Source organism: Cyclopterus lumpus, chromosome 18, assembly GCF_009769545.1.
Source record: "Cyclopterus lumpus isolate fCycLum1 chromosome 18, fCycLum1.pri, whole genome shotgun sequence".
Taxonomy (NCBI): Eukaryota; Metazoa; Chordata; class Actinopteri; order Perciformes; family Cyclopteridae; genus Cyclopterus; species Cyclopterus lumpus.
The window spans coordinates 732,501-752,500 of NC_046983.1; the positions used below are offsets into that span (position 1 = coordinate 732,501).

Here is a 20,000-nt window from a genome sequence, read left to right on the forward strand (position 1 = left end):
CACAATACAACCACAAAGCAGCCACAAAGAGACACAATACAACCACAAAGAGACACAATACAACCACAAAGAGACACAAACGATTGTTAAAAAACAAAGAAACATAAACGTGCTTTCTGTTGCTACGTACTTTTCCCCAATGCTGAAGATCATCTGTTTGTACTTGTTCATCTCCTCCAGGTCTCCCTTTGCCAGCTCGTGGGACGCTTCAAGTCCTGAAACAGACACCACAGGCTCCATTACAGACCGTAATGTCACCATGGTAACCATGTCCTGGAGGAGGAGTCAGATTAAAGAGGTGCTCTTTATGAACGGACCTGTGGCGTCCACCTCGTTTTTTCTGGGTATGACTTGAGAGGATCCGGTCGTTTCCACGTAGTTGATGTCTCCATAGTCTGAAACACACACACAGGACAGACACACCTGTCCATCACCGCCTCACCTGTCTGTCACCTGTCCATCACCGCCTCACCTGTCCATCACCGCCTCATCTCATCTGCCCATCACCGCCTCACCTGTCCATCACCGCCTCACCTGTCCATGACCATCTCACCTGTCCATCACCGCCTCACCTGTCCATCACCGCTACACCTGTCCACCACCGCCTCACCTGTCCATCACCATCTCACCTGTCCACCACCGCCTCACCTGTCCATCACCATCTCACCTGTCCACCACCGCCTCACCTGTCCATCACCGCCTCACCTTTCCATCACCGCCTCACCTTTCCATCACCATCTCACCTGTCCATCACCATCTCATCTGCCCATCACCATCTCACCTGTCCATCACCATCTCATCTGCCCATCACCATCTCAACTGTCCATCACCATCTCACCTGTCCATCACCATCTCATCTGCCCATCACCATCTCAACTGTCCATCACCATCTCACCTGTCTATCACCATCTCACCTGTCCATCACCGCCTCACCTGTCCATCACCGCCTCACCTGTCCATCACCGCCTCACCTGTCCATCACCATCTCACCTGCGCATCACCATCTCACCTGCCCATCACCATCTCACCTGTCCATCACCATCTCACCTGTCCATCACACTCTCACCTGTCCATCACCATCTCACCTGCCCATCACCATCTCACCTGTCCATCACCATCTCACCTGTCCATCACCATCTCACCTGTCCATCACCATCTCATCTGTCTATCACCATCTCATCTGTCCATCACCATCTCACCTGTCCATCACCATCTCACCTGTCCATCACACTCTCACCTGTCCATCACCATCTCACCTGTCCATCACCATCTCACCTGTCCATCACACTCTCACCTGTCCATCACACTCTCACCTGTCCATCACCATCTCACCTGTCCATCACACTCTCATCTGCCCATCACCGCCTCACTTGTCCATCACACTCTCATCTGCCCATCACCGCCTCACCTGTCCATCACCATCTCACCTGTCCATCACCATCTCACCTGTCCATCACCATCTCACCTGTCCATCACCATCTCACCTGTCCATCACACTCTCACCTGTCCATCACACTCTCACCTGTCCATCACCATCTCACCTGTCCATCACCATCTCACCTGTCCATCACCATCTCATCTGTCCATCACCACCTCACCTGTCCATCACCACCTCACCTGTCCATCACCATCTCACCTGCCCATCACCATCTCATCTGTCCATCACCATCTCATCTGTCTATCACCATCTCATCTGTCCATCACCATCTCACCTGTCCATCACACTCTCATCTGCCCATCACCGCCTCACCTGTCCATCACCGCCTCACTTGTCCATCACCATCTCACCTGTCCATCACACTCTCATCTGCCCATCACCGCCTCACCTGTCCATCACCATCTCACCTGTCCATCACCATCTCACCTGTCCATCACCATCTCACCTGCCCATCACCAACTCAAGGATTTAGCTTCTCTTAACGAAACTTCATAAGGAAATCTGTGAACTCACCTGTTTCTCTCTGATTACCTGAACAACACAAACAGGTCTCCAGGTGGACTTACCTTCAAGAAGAGATTGATCTGAAGAACATGAACATGAGTTAAATAAAGTAAATCTTCAGTTTTGAAAATAAGAAAATCTTCTCGACTCACCTTCTGGTCCCTTCTCTTTGTCCCTTGAGATCATCGTCATGCAGAACGCTGAAAATAGACAGGAAGTCAGACTGAGACCCGAGCTAACAGCTAACTGCTAACAGCCAACAACTAACAGCTACCTGCCAACAGCTAAATGTTAACTACATCAACTAACAGCTAACAGCTGAGAAACTAACACCTACCTGTTAACAGCTAACAGCTACCAGCTAACAAGTAAGAGCTAACAGCTAACAACTAACAGCTACATGCTAACAGTTAAGAAACTAACTATTTTTGGGAAGTTTTTCCTGATCCGATGTGAGGTCAAAGGTCAGGGATGTCTATGTGTACAGATTGTAAAGCCCTCTGAGGGGAGGTTGTGATTTGTGATATTGGGCTATACAAAATAAACTGAATTGAACAGTTAACAGCTACCAGCTAACAAGTAAGAGCTATTAGCTAACAGCTAACAACTAACAGCTACCTGCTAACAGTTGAGAAACTAACAGCTAGCTACCTGTTAACAGCTACCAGCTAACAAGTAACAGCTACAAGCTAACGGCTAACAACTAACTGTTAACAGTTAACTGCCAACATCTACCAGCTACAAGCTAATAGCTAACAACTAACAGCTTCAACTGTCAGCTAACTGCTAACAGCTAAATGCTAACTTCTTCAAATAACTGCTAACAGCTAACAGCTACCTGCTTCGACTACCAGCTAACGGCTAACTGTCAACAGCTAAATGCTAACTTCTTCAACTAACAGCTAACAGCTAATAGCTAACTCCAGGCCGACCTGTCAGACGTTGCGTCACAGATCGCAACTTCTTGATCGTCTGCAGCGGAAGGATGACGAGCACGGCGGCGGTGGTGGCGGCGCTGCCGACCACGAAGTAGACGACCAGCAGCAGACGACCGGCGAGTCCGTCCTGATGGAAGTCGTCTACGGATCAGAGGAGAACCAGAACTCCAGACCTCAGAGGAGAACCGGGATGATGTGCACATGTACATATCTCTCTATCTAATATGTACTTTTACTTTAGAAGGATTTTATACAGGACTTCTATATGTACATATAAAAGCCTATATATGTATATCGTGGTATTATATATATGTAGTATATGTACATTGTGGTATTAGTACTTTTACTTGAGGATCTGAGTACTTTACATGTTTTTACCAGGTAAAGTACCCTTTAAAGCATAAAATATAACATACTTTATTATTATTCAGAGTAAATAAACATGCTCAGGTGTGAACTCTCACCTGTGATGTGAAGCTGCTCCTGATTGGCCAGACCGAGCGCAGGTATCTCCACTTTGCAGACCAGAGGACTACTTCCTGTGAGACGAGAGAAACACCTAACTGATCCGACAGCTGACCGCAGATCACCCCAAAGCATTGTGGGAGTTGTGGTTCGCCTCACCTCCAGCTGCTGCCACGTTAACAAGAGCGCTGACGGCGTAGAGGCCGTCCGGTCCGACCGAAGACTCGGTCTGAGCCGCCAGGACGCGACCGCCGGAGTCCTGCAGGGACACGAGGGGCGCCGGAGTCCAGCCGCTGGACTCACAGAGGACGAGCAGCTGGTCGTCTGGAGACCGCCGGATGGACATGTAGACCTGAGACACCTGAGCTACACACACACACACACACATGTTCAGACAGCTGGTTGTCTGAGGACACACACACACACACACATATGTTCAGACAGCTGGTTGTCTGAGGACACACACACACACACATATGTCCAGACAGCTGGTTGTCTGAGGACACACACACACACACACACATGTCCAGACAGCTGGTTGTCTGAGGACACACACACACACACACACACACACACACGTTCAGACAGCTGGTTGTCTGAGGACACACACACACACACACACACATGTTCAGACAGCTGGTTGTCTGAGGACACACACACACACATATGTCCAGACAGCTGGTTGTCTGAGGACACACACACACACACACACACACACACACACACACACACATATGTTCAGACAGCTGGTTGTCTGAGGACACACACACACACATATGTTCAGACAGCTGGTTGTCTGAGGACACACACACACACACACACACACACGTTCAAACAGCTGGTTATCTGAGGACACACACACACACACACACACACACACACACACACGTTCAAACAGCAGGTTATCTGAGGACACACACACACGTTCAAACAGCAGGTTATCTGAGGACACACACACACACACACACGTTGTCTCACCGACGGACAGAGACACGAGGACGGGCTTCGTCGGGGGTCCTGAACGCAGCACCTGGACGCAGCTGAGGACAGAAGCGTTTGTTTGAAGTCTATAATGTTCTTCTCTCTCTTGTCCTCTTAGATTTTAACGCTCATGTTAAACTTTATAACGTGTAAAACAATATTCTCACTGATTCTGGAGATAAATATTCTACTTTAGTTCAAATGCTCCCCGCTCAGAGGTCATCCCCAGCCTCACCTGTAGGTGCCGCTGTCTCGCGGTCGGACCCCCAGCAGCTTCAGGGAGCCGTTCTCCATCAGATGCGTCCTTCCCACGTAGTCCGCCGCCTTCTCCTTCACAAGCTCCTCCCCATCGCGGAAGACGAGGACCGTGACCAGCGACGGGACCAGCGACGGGCCGTCGACCCGGGTCCACTCCACCGCCAAGAACCCGGCGGATCCGGGCCGGCTGCACGGGAGGAGCACGTCGGCGCCGGCGGCCACGGACACCTGGATAGGTGAGTCGGCCTGAGGTTCAGCTGGAGACACCTGGTGAGGAGCCGCTGGGGGATCCCATTACATTACATTACTTTACCTAGAACCGGGGATTGAACCGCCGACCCTCTGATTGAAAGACAGAACCCATAACCACTAAGCCACAGTACCAGTTTCATTTAATATTAATTAATTAATTAAATATCAAACGTGACATAATACTATAATATTTTATTTAAATTAACAATAAATGGAGTAACTGGACTAAACAATGGAGGTCATTGTGATGCAACAACCAATTAAAAAATGGATAAAACAATCAGCATATTAATCCATAATGAAAAGCTCCAGACATGAATGCATAATAATATAAATGTGTAATAATATGTATATTTATATAGTATTCTAGATGTAAAATAAGAAGAGCATCTTAAAGAGTTGAGACATTTACCTTCACAACAGGAAGTTCATTCACAGCTGAACCAGAAGCTGTGGTATTAGTACTTTTACTGTGGTAAAACTGTGGTATTAGTACTTTTACTGTGGTAAAACTGTGGTATTAGTACTTTAAAAAAAACATTACATTACATTTCATGTCATTTAGCTGACACTTTTATCCAAAGCGACTTACAATAAGTGCATTAAACCGTGAGTCCAAACTCAGAACAACAAGAATCAAGCAAGTACAATTTATTCAATAACGTTAAACTACAAAGTGCTATCAGTAAGAGACATTTAAGTGCTACTAAAGTGTTAAACTACAAAGTGCCATCAGTAAGAGACATTTAAGTGCTACTAAAGTGTTAAACTACAAAGTGCCATCAGTAAGAGACATTTAAGTGCTACTAAAGTGCTAAACAACAAAGTGCTATCAGTAAGAGACATTTAAGTGCTACTAAAGTGTTAAACTACAAAGTGCTATCAGTAAGAGACATTTAAGTGCTACTAAAGTGCTACTACGGCTCTACCTTCCCTATTCAAGGTGTAGTCACTAAGATGTGTTTTTAGTCTGTAGAGACTTCCTGTCCTGATGTCAATGGGGAGCTCGTTCCACCAATGAGGAGCCAGCACAGCAAACAGACTGACTTTGAGTGTTTAGCTCGAAGTGAAGGAGCTACAAGCTGATTGGCTGAAGCTGAGCAGAGTGAACGGGCTGGGGTGTGAGGTGGTATTAGTACTTACCACATCAAACATAGTTAATCAATAATTCGGGATATTAATGACGTCACTGACCTGCTGCAGGCGGACCGACGCTGCTGAATAAACAACCACAGAAGAAGAATGCGGTCAGCTTCATGTTAAGAGATGAGACCGAGCGCGTGCTGTGAAGTGAAACTAACCAGAGGAAAGAAGCTCCTGAGCATGCGCCAACTGACCACGTGACGCTGTGAAGAACTTTAACCCCTCTATGGGGCGGGAGGTTTTCTTCCAGGGAGTTCCGCTTCCGGTCGGCAGTATGAAGTCGGACTTGATGACGTCACCACCTCAGCTGACTTGATGACGTCACCACCTCATGAGTTTACTCCAATGATTCACTGTAAAGTGTTTTTTACAGTCAAACTAAATATGACAACCCTGCTTTGTTCATTGTCCTTTAAATGTAATTATTTTATTTTGAAATGTGTGTGTGGGTTTATATATATATATTTGTACATTGGTTGTACAGACAAGAACACAAGTACACTAGAACACAAGTACACTAGAACACAAGTACACAAGAACACAAGTACACTAGAACACAAGTACACTAGAACACAAGTACACAAGAACACAAGTACACAAGTACACTAGAACACAAGTACACAAGAACACAAGTACACTAGAACACAAGTACACTAGAACACAAGAACACAAGTACACTAGAACACAAGTACACTAGAACACAAGTACACTAGAACACAAGTACACAAGAACACAAGTACACTAGAACACAAGTACACTAGAACACAAGAACACAAGTACACTAGAACACAAGTACACTAGAACACAATTACACAAGAACACAAGTACACTAGAACACAAGTACACAATAACACAAGTACACAAGAACACAAGTACACTAAAACACAAGTACACAAGAACACAAGAACACAAGTACACAAGAACACAAGTACACAAGAACACAAGAACACTAGAACACAAGTACACAAGAACACAAGTACACAAGAACACAAGTACACTAGAACACAAGTACACAAGAACACAAGTACACTAGAACACAAGAACACAAGTACACAAGAACACAAGAACACTAGAACACAAGTACACTAGAACACAAGTACACAAGAACACAAGTACACAAGAACACAAGTACACTAGAACACAAGTACACAAGAACACAAGAACACAAGTACACTAGAACACAAGAACACAAGTACACAAGAACACAAGTACACAAGAACACAAGTACACTAGAACACAAGAACACAAGTACACTAGAACACAAGTACACAAGAACACAAGTACACTAGAACACAAGTACACTAGAACACAAGTACACAAGAACACAAGTACACTAGAACACAAGTACACTAGAACACAAGTACACAAGAACACAAGAACACAAGTACACTAGAACACAAGTACACAAGAACACAAGTACACAAGAACACAAGTACACTAGAACACAAGAACACAAGTACACAAGTACACAAGAACACAAGTACACTAGAACACAAGAACACAAGTACACTAGAACACAAGTACACAAGAACACAAGTACACTAGAACACAAGTACACTAGAACACAAGTACACAAGAACACAAGTACACAAGAACGCAAGTACACTAGAACACAAGTACACTAGAACACAAGTACACTAGAACACAAGTACACAAGAACACAAGTACACAAGAACACAAGTACAGACAAGAACGCATATTGATAAACGGCCCTTCTGACCCACAATCCTTTGCACAGCAAGAAGTAGTTTGTTCAGCTGAATGTGTACTTCATGTAACAGTGTGTACTTTGTAAGTTCGGCTGAGTGTGTAGGAATAGTACCGCAAAGACACAAAACAACCACACAGACACAAAATAAACACAAAACAACCACAAAGGCACAAAACAACCACAGAGACACAACAACAACCACAAAACAACCACAAAGACACAAAACCCCCACAAAAACACAACAACCACAAAGACACAAAACAACCACAAAAACAATCACAAAACAACCACCAAAACAACCACAAAACAACCACCAAAACAACCACAAAACAACCATAAAAACAACCACAAAACAACCACCAAAACAACCACAAAACAACCACCAAAACAACCACAAAACAACCACCAAAACAACCACAAAACAACCACAAAAACAACCACAAAAACAACCACAAAACAACCATAAAAACAACCACAAAACAACCATAAAAACAACCACAAAAACAACCACAAAACAACCATAAAAACAACCACAAAAACAACCACAAAACAACCACCAAAACAACCACCAAAACAACCACCAAAACAACCACAAAACAACCACAAAAACAACCACAAAACAACCATAAAACAACCACCGAAACAACCACAAAACAACCACCGAAACAACCACAAAACAACCATAAAACAACCACAAAACAACCACAAAACAACCACCAAAACAACCACAAAACAACCACAAAACAACCATAAAACCATAAAGACACAAAACAACCACAAAACAACCACCAAGACACAAAACAAGACACAAAAAGACATTCAAATTTAGATTCCTGATCTTCTTTTCTTTTAAAAACATAAAATGGAAACAGTGAAGAGATTTAATAAATGTTTAATAAAAAGCACATCTGGATGTTTGATTATACGTTATTAAAACATCTGTAGATAAACCAAAGAAGATATTAGATTGTATATTTAAAGTGACACAAAAAAATTATAAACTGATACAAGAACCCTTTTCAATGAAGTTGCAGTTCTTTGTGTTTGTTGTTGACCTTCATCCTACTGTGTGGAACATAAAGACAGGAAGTGATGTCATGACTTTCCTCCATTGGGCCAATCATGGTTTTTTTGGAGGTCACCTGATGCAGCTCAGCGGGCTGATGACATCACAGAGCAGCCTCGCTCTCAGGAGGCGTGGTTACACCCCAGGGCATGCTGGGTAAGTAGTGTGCCAGCCACTCCCCCCAGCTGCTCCTGGCCCCCTCCTCCTCCCATTCTCCCCCTCCTTTTTTCACCTCCCACCCCCCCACCACCCAGTCCAGCTCCTCCCTCCCTGCCCCGGCCTCTTCCCTCTCCTCCCTCAGAATTACACTGTAGCGCTTTCTGGAGACTCCTTCACTTGTCTCCTCTCCTCGCCTCCTCCCTCCCTCTTCTGTGGAGACCCGCCACTCCTCCACCATGTCCCTCCACCCCTCCACCTCCTTCTTCTTGCTTGACAGACGGTAGAGCGTCTTCCTGTACACCCCCTTCTCCTCCCTCCCTCGTCTCTCTCCTTCCTCTCTCGCTGCTCCTCCTATTCCTCCTGTCGGCTCCAGAGTGACGAGGAGTCGTCCCTCACCTACCTCACCTACCTCACCTCCCCTCTCCATAGCGTCTCCTCCTCTGTGGACGAACAGCACAGAGCGATACAGCGCCATCACTCCTCCTCCTCCTCCTCCTCCTCCTCCTCCTCCTCCGCCTGCCACCTCCTTTTTGTAAGTCAGCAGCCTCACCACCTCATCGCCTCCTCTTCTCCTCTCCAGCGTTGCAGACAACGGCCTGTAAACCCTCCTGTACCAGACGATCGTCCTCGCCAGAGTTGTCAAAACGCACGCCGCCGACAACGTGCACAGCAGGAGGCCTCCTGCAAAAAGCCAGAAGCAGAACACCGCTGCACCTTGGACCTGACCGCCGGCCACCTCCTCGATCACCAACGAAGGGGTCAAGGTGGCAGTTGCCGAGGTGGCAGTCGGCGAGGTGGCGGCGGTCCTTGTGACCAACCAACGCTTTGATGTCGTTGACGTTACGATCGAAGGAGCAGATCCGAGGTTGGCGAGGTTGCCGACGGTATGCGACGGCACTTCAACTTTGACCTCTGACCCCGAACGTTCTGACCAGTCAATGAATCTGGTGAAGGTTTGGTACCAGGACCGTGCGACAGTAGGAGTAATACCAGTACTGGTGGTAGTAGTAGTAGTAGTAGTAGTAGTAGTAGTAGGAGTACTAGTAGTAGTAGGAGTCGTGGTAGTAGGAGCAGTAGCAGTAGTAGTAGGAGTAGTAGTAGGAGTAGTAGTAGTAGTAGGATTAGGAGTAGTATCTGGAACAGTAGGAGTAGGAGTAGGAGTAATATCTGGAACATTGGTAGGAGTAGTAGTAGTTTTAATAGGAGTAGTAGGATTTTGAGTAGTATCTGGAACAGTTGTAGTAGTATCTGTATCGTATGTAACAGGTTGGTTGAAGTTGTTGGATGGACCTAATTCTGTCGTAGGTGGACACAGATCTGATTTTTGCAGATCTATCACAGGCTGGTTCTTAAGCCTTGGAGGAGACGCACAGATCTGAGAACAGAAAGCAACCACCAGAAAAATAAGTTACAGAAAGCAGTACACAAATCATTCATAGATCATAAATATGGATCAAAGATTCTGCGATCGAAGGTGTACTAACTAGTACAAAGTGTTGTACTACCACGTCTACAGGCAACGGCGTCTAAACTTCCTGTTTGCTGCTGCTTCCTGTTTGTGGTACTCACCACCCGGTCGACGCCAATTTTGTAATTGCTATCACCGTCTACTTCCCGGACGTAGACATTGCTTTCAAATTCGTCTAGGTATGTATGCAAGTAACCAAGGGAACAGTAGCAGGCCCAAGGATTGGCCGAGAGGAAGAGGTACGGCACATCCTCCTTCTGGCTGAACCAATCATCTGGCATCACCGTGATCTTGAAGGAAAGGGAAACGCGTGTCAGACGGGACAACCTGCGTCCCCTACAGGCAAGAAGATGAACAACTGCTACCAATCTACAGTAAAATAAAAAACGTATAAGATACTTTCATCGTGTTCTCCCACCTGGTTGAACTCCAGGTAGATGGTCTCGATGGTGGTGAGGGGATGGAGCATGAGCTCGGGGAGCACCTTGATACGATTGAACGACAAGTCCAGTATCTAGAGGGCAGAGTAAAGGTAAAGGTATCGCGGTTTCTCCATCGTTCAACTTCCTTCCAGCCTATGTGTCCCACTTCCTAACATTGTACCCTTTTGATCTCTTAACTTCCTAACATACCTTCATGTTCTGCATCCTAACTTCCTATCAAGCTACTTTCACGGTATGCGTCCTTACTTCCTAACATGCTACCGTCACAGTATGCTTCCTTACTTCCTTTCAAGCTACCTTCACATTATGCATCCTTACTTCCTATCAAGCTACCTTCAATAAATGCGTCAAAACTTACTAACGTACCTTCATGTTCTGCATCCTAACATCCTATCAAGCTACCTTCATGGTATTCATCCTTAATTCCTATCAAGCTACCTTCATGGTGTGCATCCTTACTTCCAACAAGCTACCTTCACCGTATGCGTCCTCACTTCCTATCAAGCTAATTTCATGGTATGCATCCTAACTTCCTATTAATTTACCTTCATGATATGTGTCCTTACTTCCTATCAAGCTGCCTTCACGGTATGTGTCCTTTCTTCCTATCAGAATCAGAATTAGAATCAGAAACTTTTATTAACCAAGTAGGTTTACACCTAGAAGGAACTTAGCGTGGTGGGTGGTGCAACATAGGACGTCAGACATATCAAGCTACCTTCGTGTTATGCGTCCTAACTTCTTATCAGGCAACTTTATGGTATGCGTCCTAAATTCCTATCATGCACCCTTACTCCCTATCAAGCTACCTTCATGATACGTGTCCTTACTCCCTATCAAGCTACCTTCATGATACGTGTCCTTACTCCCTATCAAGCTACCTTCATGATACGCGTCCTTACTCCCTATCAAGCTACCTTCACGATATGCATCCTTACTCCCTATCAAGCTACCTTCATGATACGCGTCCTTACTCCCTATCAAGCTACCTACATGATACGCGTCCTTACTCCCTATCAAGCTACCTTCATGATACGCGTCCTTACTCCCTATCAAGCTACCTTCATGATACGCGTCCTTACTCCCTATCAAGCTACCTTCATGATACGCGTCCTTACCCCCTATCAAGCTACCATTATGATACGCATCCTTACTCCCTATCAAGCTACCGTCATGATACGCATCCTTACTCCCTATCAAGCTACCTTCATGATATGCGTCCTTACTCCCTATCAAGCTACCTTCATGATACGCATCCTTACTCCCTATCAAGCTACCTTCATGATACGCATCCTTACTCCCTATCAAGCTACCTTCATGATACGCATCCTTACTCCCTATCAAGCTACCTTCATGATACGCGTCCTTACTCCCTATCAAGCTACCTTCATGATACGCATCCTTACTCCCTATCAAGCTACCTTCATGATACGCGTCCTTACTCCCTATCAAGCTACCTTCATGATACGCATCCTTACTCCCTATCAAGCTACCTTCATGATACGTGTCCTTACTCCCTATCAAGCTACCTTCATGATACGTGTCCTTACTCCCTATCAAGCTACCTTCATGATACGCATCCTTACTCCCTATCAAGCTACCTTCATGATACGCATCCTTACTCCCTATCAAGCTACCTTCATGATATGCGTCCTTACTCCCTATCAAGCTACCTTCATGATACGCATCCTTACTCCCTATCAAGCTACCTTCATGATACGCATCCTTACTCCCTATCAAGCTACCTTCATGATACGCATCCTTACTCCCTATCAAGCTACCTTCATGATATGCGTCCTTACTCCCTATCAAGCTACCGTCATGATACGCATCCTTACTCCTTATCAAGCTACCATTATGATATGCATCCTTACTCCCTATCAAGCTACCATTATGATATGCATCCTTACTCCCTATCAAGCTACCATTATGATATGCATCCTTACTCCCTATCAAGCTACCATTATGATATGCATCCTTACTCCCTATCAAGCTACCTTCATGATATGCGTCCTTACTCCCTATCAAGCTACCTTCATGATATGCATCCTTACTCCCTATCAAGCTACCTTCATGATATGCGTCCTTACTCCCTATCAAGCTACCTTCATGATATGCATCCTTACTCCCTATCAAGCTACCATTATGATATGCGTTCTTACTCCCTATCAAGCTACCATTATGATATGCATCCTTACTCCCTATCAAGCTACCATTATGATATGCATCCTTACTCCCTATCAAGCTACCTTCATGATATGCGTCCTTACTCCCTATCAAGCTACCGTCATGATATGCATCCTTACTCCCTATCAAGCTACCATTATGATATGCGTTCTTACTCCCTATCAAGCTACCATTATGATATGCATCCTTACTCCCTATCAAGCTACCATTATGATATGCATCCTTACTCCCTATCAAGCTACCATTATGATATGCGTTCTTACTCCCTATCAAGCTACCTTCATGATATGCGTCCTTACTCCCTATCAAGCTACCGTCATGATACGCTTCCTTACTCCTTATTAAGCTACCATTATGATACGCATCCTTACTCCCTATCAAGCTACCATTATGATACGCATCCTTACTCCCTATCAAGCTACCATTATGATATGCATCCTTACTCCCTATCAAGCTACCTTCATGATATGCGTCCTTACTCCCTATCAAGCTACCTTCATGATACGCGTCCTTACTCCTTATCAAGCTACCTTCATGATATGCGTCCTTACTCCCTATCAAGCTACCTTCATGATACGCTTCCTTACTCCTTATTAAGCTACCATTATGATACGCATCCTTACTCCCTATCAAGCTACCATTATGATATGCGTTCTTACTCCCTATCAAGCTACCTTCATGATATGCGTCCTTACTCCCTATCAAGCTACCGTCATGATACGCTTCCTTACTCCTTATCAAGCTACCATTATGATATGCATCCTTACTCCCTATCAAGCTACCTTCATGATATGCGTCCTTACTCCCTATCAAGCTACCATTATGATATGCGTTCTTACTCCCTATCAAGCTACCTTCATGATATGCGTCCTTACTCCCTATCAAGCTACCGTCATGATACGCTTCCTTACTCCCTATCAAGCTACCATTATGATACGCATCCTTACTCCCTATCAAGCTACCATTATGATATGCGTTCTTACTCCCTATCAAGCTACCTTCATGATATGCGTCCTTACTCCCTATCAAGCTACCTTCATGATACGCATCCTTACTCCCTATCAAGCTACCATTATGATATGCGTTCTTACTCCCTATCAAGCTACCTTCATGATATGCGTCCTTACTCCCTATCAAGCTACCGTCATGATACGCTTCCTTACTCCCTATCAAGCTACCATTATGATACGCATCCTTACTCCCTATCAAGCTACCATTATGATATGCGTTCTTACTCCCTATCAAGCTACCTTCATGATATGCATCCTTACTCATAACAATCTATGTTCAAATGAGGCTTTCCTTGCTAACAGGCTTTAATCACAGCATGCACACTAACAGACTGACCTCCAGCTTGCTGAGTCCAGAGAAGGTGTGGTCACTCAGAGAGTCCATGCCGTTGTTGTCCAGGTAGAGTTCAGTCAGAGCGGGACAGGCAGAGAAGGAGCCGTCAGGGAGCGACTTCAGGTGGTTCGATCCCAGTCGGAGAACACTGAGGGTGGGCAGGATCGGAGTAACGCTGGGGGTCACCTCCAGAATCTAAAAGGTACAGACAGTCATGAACGCTTTTAGTTCTAAAGATGTACGAATGTTCATCACTGATTTAACGTTAAGTTTCACACCTTGTTGCCTGTGAAGTCAAGCTCATAGATCTTTGTGAAGATCTGGAAGGAGGACCAGGACAGACTGGAGAACTGGTTTTTGGGAAACAACATAACCTAAAAACACAGAAGAAGAAGAAGAAGACAAACAGTTCAGGCTGTCAGGGTTTCCTGTCGAACTGTCATCTTATCGGTCTGAAACAGGAAGCTTGTGTCTCCGCTGTGGTCCCATCCTGTCAGTCAAACACTTCCGTCCAATCAGGGTCCAGCTGAGCCACATGTTGAGCCACATGTTGAGCCACATGGATCGATTGGCTGATAATAATTCAGTGGATCATTGAGATGCCAAATAAAGTCGCGCACTGTTGTTGAATAATTTAATACAGTACACTTTTATATTTAAAGGGTAGAATACAAAATAAAATAAATATATTTATATATGTAAATATCTATAACAAAAATAATATATATACATATTTATATATGTAAAAATATATAGATATCAAAAATATATATCTAAACAAAATATATATATATGTATAAATATTGATATGTAAACATATTTATATATAAACAAAATATTGAGTAAAAATATATATACAAAAATATATATATTAAAAGTATATATAAATTTAACTAACGTGTTGCTCTACAGTTGAACCATGTTCTGGTCCGGAAGTGAGAAAAAACCTGTTTAAACAATAATAAAGATCCAGCTGGTCAGGAATATTTTATTGCATAATAAAATTTAGGTTTATGAGCAAATTGTAATAACAACACAGTTCATTGTTTTTAACATTTAGATCCTTTTAGGTGATTTTTATGGGATTTTCATATTATTGTCGACAAATCAATATAAAAAAATAATCCATACTAATATTATTTCACCCTTTGTTGAAGTTTTAAAAAACAATAAAGCTGATAAAAAATAAAAAAAAGAGATATCGTGGTAGCCCAAAATGTAAATTCTGAAAAAAACCTTTACATTCATATTTTTCCTTTGTGCAGCTGTCAATGTCGGTATTTTGCAGCGTTACCTGGGTCGTGGGTTCAAATCCCGGCGGTACGTTGCTGAACCCGAGCGCCGAGCAGTTCTCCCTCCACAGGTGGTCCTTGTCGTGGTCCCTGTGGCAACCGGCCCACACCGCGGAGACGAAGGAAGACAGGAGGACGACCAAGAGACGCATTCTGGAAAAGAGCCGAAAGCATCTGAGAGCAGAAGCAGGACGACGAACCAGGAAGTAACGTCTCCGTGTGCTTTGAGTGACAGCTGCCGAAGCAGGAAGTGTGATAAGAACCAGCTGTTGGTCTGTTGATACGTTTGATAGCTTTTCATTCGAATGGAGAAGGTCGTCTCCTTAGCAACAATATAGATATATGTAAATATATATACTTATATATTCATAGTAGTTCTCTAAATGTTAGGTCAGACTGCTCGTTACTACAGGTGTGTTTAGTACAGGTGTGTTCAGTACAGGTGTGTTCAGTACAGGTGTGTTTAGTAAAGGTGTGTTTAGTACAGGTGTGTTTAGTACAGGTGTGTTCAGTACAGGTGTGTTCAGTACAGGTGTGTTTAGTAAAGGTGTGTTTAGTACAGGTGTGTTTAGTACAGGTGTGTTCAGTACAGGTGTGTTCAGTACAGGTGTGTTTAGTAAAGGTGTGTTTAGTACAGGTGTGTTTAGTACAGGTGTGTTTAGTAAAGGTGTGTTTAGTACAGGTGTGTTTAGTACAGGTGTGTTTAGTACAAGTGTGTTCAGTACAGGTGTGTTTAGTACAGGTGTGTTTAGTACAGGTGTGTTTAGTACAGGTGTGTTTAGTACAGGTGTGTTTAGTACAGGTGTGTTTAGTACAAGTGTGTTCAGTACAGGTGTGTTTAGTAAAGGTGTGTTTAGTACAGGTGTGTTTAGTACAGGTGTGTTTAGTACAAGTGTGTTCAGTACAGGTGTGTTTAGTACAGGTGTGTTTAGTACAGGTGTGTTTAGTACAGGTGTGTTCAGTACAGGTGTGTTCAGTACAGGTGTGTTTAGTACAGGTGTGTTCAGTACAAGTGTGTTCAGTACAGGTGTGTTTAGTACAGGTGTGTTCAGTACAGGTGTGTTTAGTACAGGTGTTCAGTACAGGTGTGTTTAGTACAGGTGTGTTTAGTACAGGTGTGTTTAGTACAGGTGTGTTTAGTACAAGTGTGTTCAGTACAGGTGTGTTTAGTACAGGTGTGTTCAGTACAGGTGTGTTTAGTACAGGTGTTCAGTACAGGTGTGTTCAGTACAGGTGTGTTTAGTACAGGTGTTCAGTACAGGTGTGTTTAGTACAGGTGTGTTTAGTACAGGTGTGTTTAGTAAAGGTGTGTTCAGTACAGGTGTGTTTAGTACAGGTGTTCAGTACAGGTGTGTTCAGTACAGGTGTGTTTAGTACAGGTGTGTTTAGTAAAGGTGTGTTCAGTACAGGTGTGTTTAGTACAGGTGTTCAGTACAGGTGTGTTCAGTACAGGTGTGTAGTACACGTGTGTTCAGTACAGGTGTGTTTAGTAAAGGTGTGTTCAGTACAGGTGTGTTCAGTACAGGTGTGTTTAGTACAGGTGTGTTTAGTAAAGGTGTGTTCAGTACATGTGTGTTCAGTACAAGTGTGTTCAGTACAGGTGTTTATTACAGGTGTGTTTACTACAGGTGTGTCAGTACAGGTGTTTAGTAAAGGTGTGTTTATTATTATCAGCCAATCGATCCATGTGGCTCAACATGTGGCTCAACATGTGGCTCAGCTGGACCCTGATTGGACGGAAGTGTTTGACTGACAGGATGGGACCACAGCGGAGACACAAGCTTCCTGTTTCAGACCGATAAGATGACAGTTTGACAGGAAACCCTGACAGCCTGAACTGTTTGTCTTCTTCTTCTTCTTCTGTGTTTTTAGGTTATGTTGTTTCCCAAAAACCAGTTCTCCAGTCTGTCCTGGTCCTCCTTCCAGATCTTCACAAAGATCTATGAGCTTGACTTCACAGGCAACAAGGTGTGGTTCAACTATCCTGATTACTGAAGTCTGGTTCAACTATCCTGATTACTAAAGTCCGGTTCAACTATCCTGATTAATGAAGTCTGGTTCAACTATCCTGATTACTGAAGTCTGGATCAACTATCCTGATTACTAAAGTCCGGTTCAACTATCCTGATTAATGAAGTCTGGATCAACTATCCTGATTACTGAAGTCTGGTTCAACTAACCTGATTACTGAAGTCTGGTTCAACTATTCTGATTACTAAAGTCTGGTTCAACTATCCTGAGTACTAAAGTCTGGTTCAACTATCCTGATTACTGAAGTCTGGTTCAACTATCCTGAGTACTAAAGTCTGGTTCAACTATCATGATTACTGAAGTCTGGTTCAACTATCCTGAGTACTAAAGTCTGGTTCAACTATCCTGATTACTAAAGTCTGGTTCAACTATCCTGAGTACTGAAGTCTGGTTCAACTATCCTGATTACTGAAGTCTGGTTCAACTATCATGATTACTGAAGTCTGGTTCAACTATCCTGATTACTGAAGTCTGGTTCAACTATCCTGATTACTGAAGTCTGGTTCAACTATCCTGATTACTAAAGTCTGGTTCAACTATCCTGATTACTGAAGTCTGGTTCAACTATCCTGATTACTGAAGTCTGGTTCAACTATCCTGATTACTGAAGTCTGGTTCAACTATCCTGATTACTAAAGTCCGGTTCAACTATCCTGATTACTGAAGTCTGGTTCAACTATCCTGATTACTGAAGTCTGGTTCAACTATCCTGAGTACTGAAGTCTGGTTCAACTATCCTGATTACTAAAGTCTGGTTCAACAATCCTGATTACTGAAGTCTGGTTCAACTATCCTGATTACTAAAGTCTGGTTCAACTATCCTGATTACTAAAGTCTGGTTCAACTATCCTGAGTACTGAAGTCTGGTTCAACTATCCTGATTACTGAAGTCTGGATCAACTATCCTGATTACTGAAGTCTGGTTCAACTATCCTGAGTACTGAAGTCTGGATCAACTATCCTGTGAACTGAAGTCCGGTTCAACTATCCTGATTACTGAAGTCCGGTTCAACTAACCTGATTACTCAAGTCTGGTTCAACTAACCTGATTACTGAAGTCTGGTTCAACTAACCTGATTACTGAAGTCTGGTTCGACTATCATGATTACTGAAGTCTGGTTCAACTAACCTGATTACTAAAGTCTGGTTCAACTATCCTGATTACTGAAGTCTGGTTCAACTAACCTGATTACTGAAGTCTGGTTCAACTAACCTGATCACTGAAGTCTGGTTCAACTATCCTGATTACTGAAGTCTGGTTCAACTATCCTGATTACTGAAGTCTGGTTCAACTAACCTGATTACTGAAGTCTGGTTCAACTATCCTGAGTACTGAAGTCTGGATCAACTATCCTGATTACTGAAGTCTGGTTCAACTATCCTGATTACTGAAGTCTGGTTCAACTAACCTGATTACTGAAGTCTGGTTCAACTATCCTGATTACTGAAGTCTGGTTCAACTATCATGATTACTGAAGTCTGGTTCAACTATCCTGATTACTGAAGTCTGGTTCAACTATCCTGAGTACTGAAGTCTGGTTCAACTATCATGATTACTGAAGTCTGGATCAACTATCCTGAGTACTGAAGTCTGGTTCAACTATCCTGAGTACTGAAGTCTGGATCAACTATCCTGATTACTGAAGTCTGGTTCAACTATCCTGAGTACTGAAGTCTGGATCAACTATCATGATTACTGAAGTCTGGATCAACTATCCTGAGTACTGAAGTCTGGTTCAACTATCCTGAGTACTGAAGTCTGGTTCAACTATCCTGAGTACTGAAGTCTGGATCAACTATCATGATTACTGAAGTCTGGATCAACTATCCTGAGTACTGAAGTCTGGATCAACTATCCTGAGTACTGAAGTCTGGATCAACTATCCTGATTACTGAAGTCTGGTTCAACTATCCTGAGTACTGAAGTCTGGTTCAACTATCCTGATTACTGAAGTCTGGTTCAACTATCCTGATTACTGAAGTCTGGTACAACTATCCTGATTACTGAAGTCTAGTTCAACTATCCTGATTACTGAAGTCTGGTTCAACTATCCTGATTACTGAAGTCTGGTTCAACTATCCTGAGTACTGAAGTCTGGTTCAACTATCCTGATTACTGAAGTCTGGTTCAACTATCCTGATTACTGAAGTCTGGTTCAACTATCCTGAGTACTGAAGTCTGGTTCAACTATCCTGATTACTGAAGTCTGGTTCAACTATCCTGATTACTGAAGTCTGGTTCAACTATCCTGATTACTGAAGTCTGATTCAACTATCCTGATTACTGAAGTCTGGATCAACTATCATGATTACTGAAGTC

General features: G+C 43.6%; 1 protein-coding gene across 3 annotated transcripts in view; it reads right to left on the reverse strand.

Moving 5' to 3' along the window:
• The window catches only part of LOC117747919, an 8,492-nt gene extending 2,266 nt beyond the window's left edge, over positions 1 to 6,226 (reverse strand). The window contains exons 1-10 of one of the 3 annotated variants that reach the window (XM_034557431.1): positions 6,031 to 6,149; positions 4,562 to 4,865; positions 4,324 to 4,385; positions 3,505 to 3,711; positions 3,345 to 3,419; positions 2,875 to 3,021; positions 2,095 to 2,142; positions 2,005 to 2,022; positions 318 to 395; positions 131 to 215 (exon numbers count right to left, since the gene is read on the reverse strand). In XM_034557431.1, the coding sequence (XP_034413322.1) occupies positions 131 to 215; positions 318 to 395; positions 2,005 to 2,022; positions 2,095 to 2,142; positions 2,875 to 3,021; positions 3,345 to 3,419; positions 3,505 to 3,711; positions 4,324 to 4,385; positions 4,562 to 4,865; positions 6,031 to 6,094 (1,088 nt within the window). In that variant the 5' untranslated portion in view covers positions 6,095 to 6,149. Of the gene's footprint in view, positions 1 to 130; positions 216 to 317; positions 396 to 2,004; positions 2,023 to 2,094; positions 2,143 to 2,874; positions 3,022 to 3,344; positions 3,420 to 3,504; positions 3,712 to 4,323; positions 4,386 to 4,561; positions 4,866 to 5,248; positions 5,370 to 6,030 lie in introns of those variants that run through there. The other 2 variants (XM_034557433.1, XM_034557432.1) reach the window with 2 other exon arrangements.
• Positions 6,227 to 20,000: the final 13,774 nt, after the last annotated feature.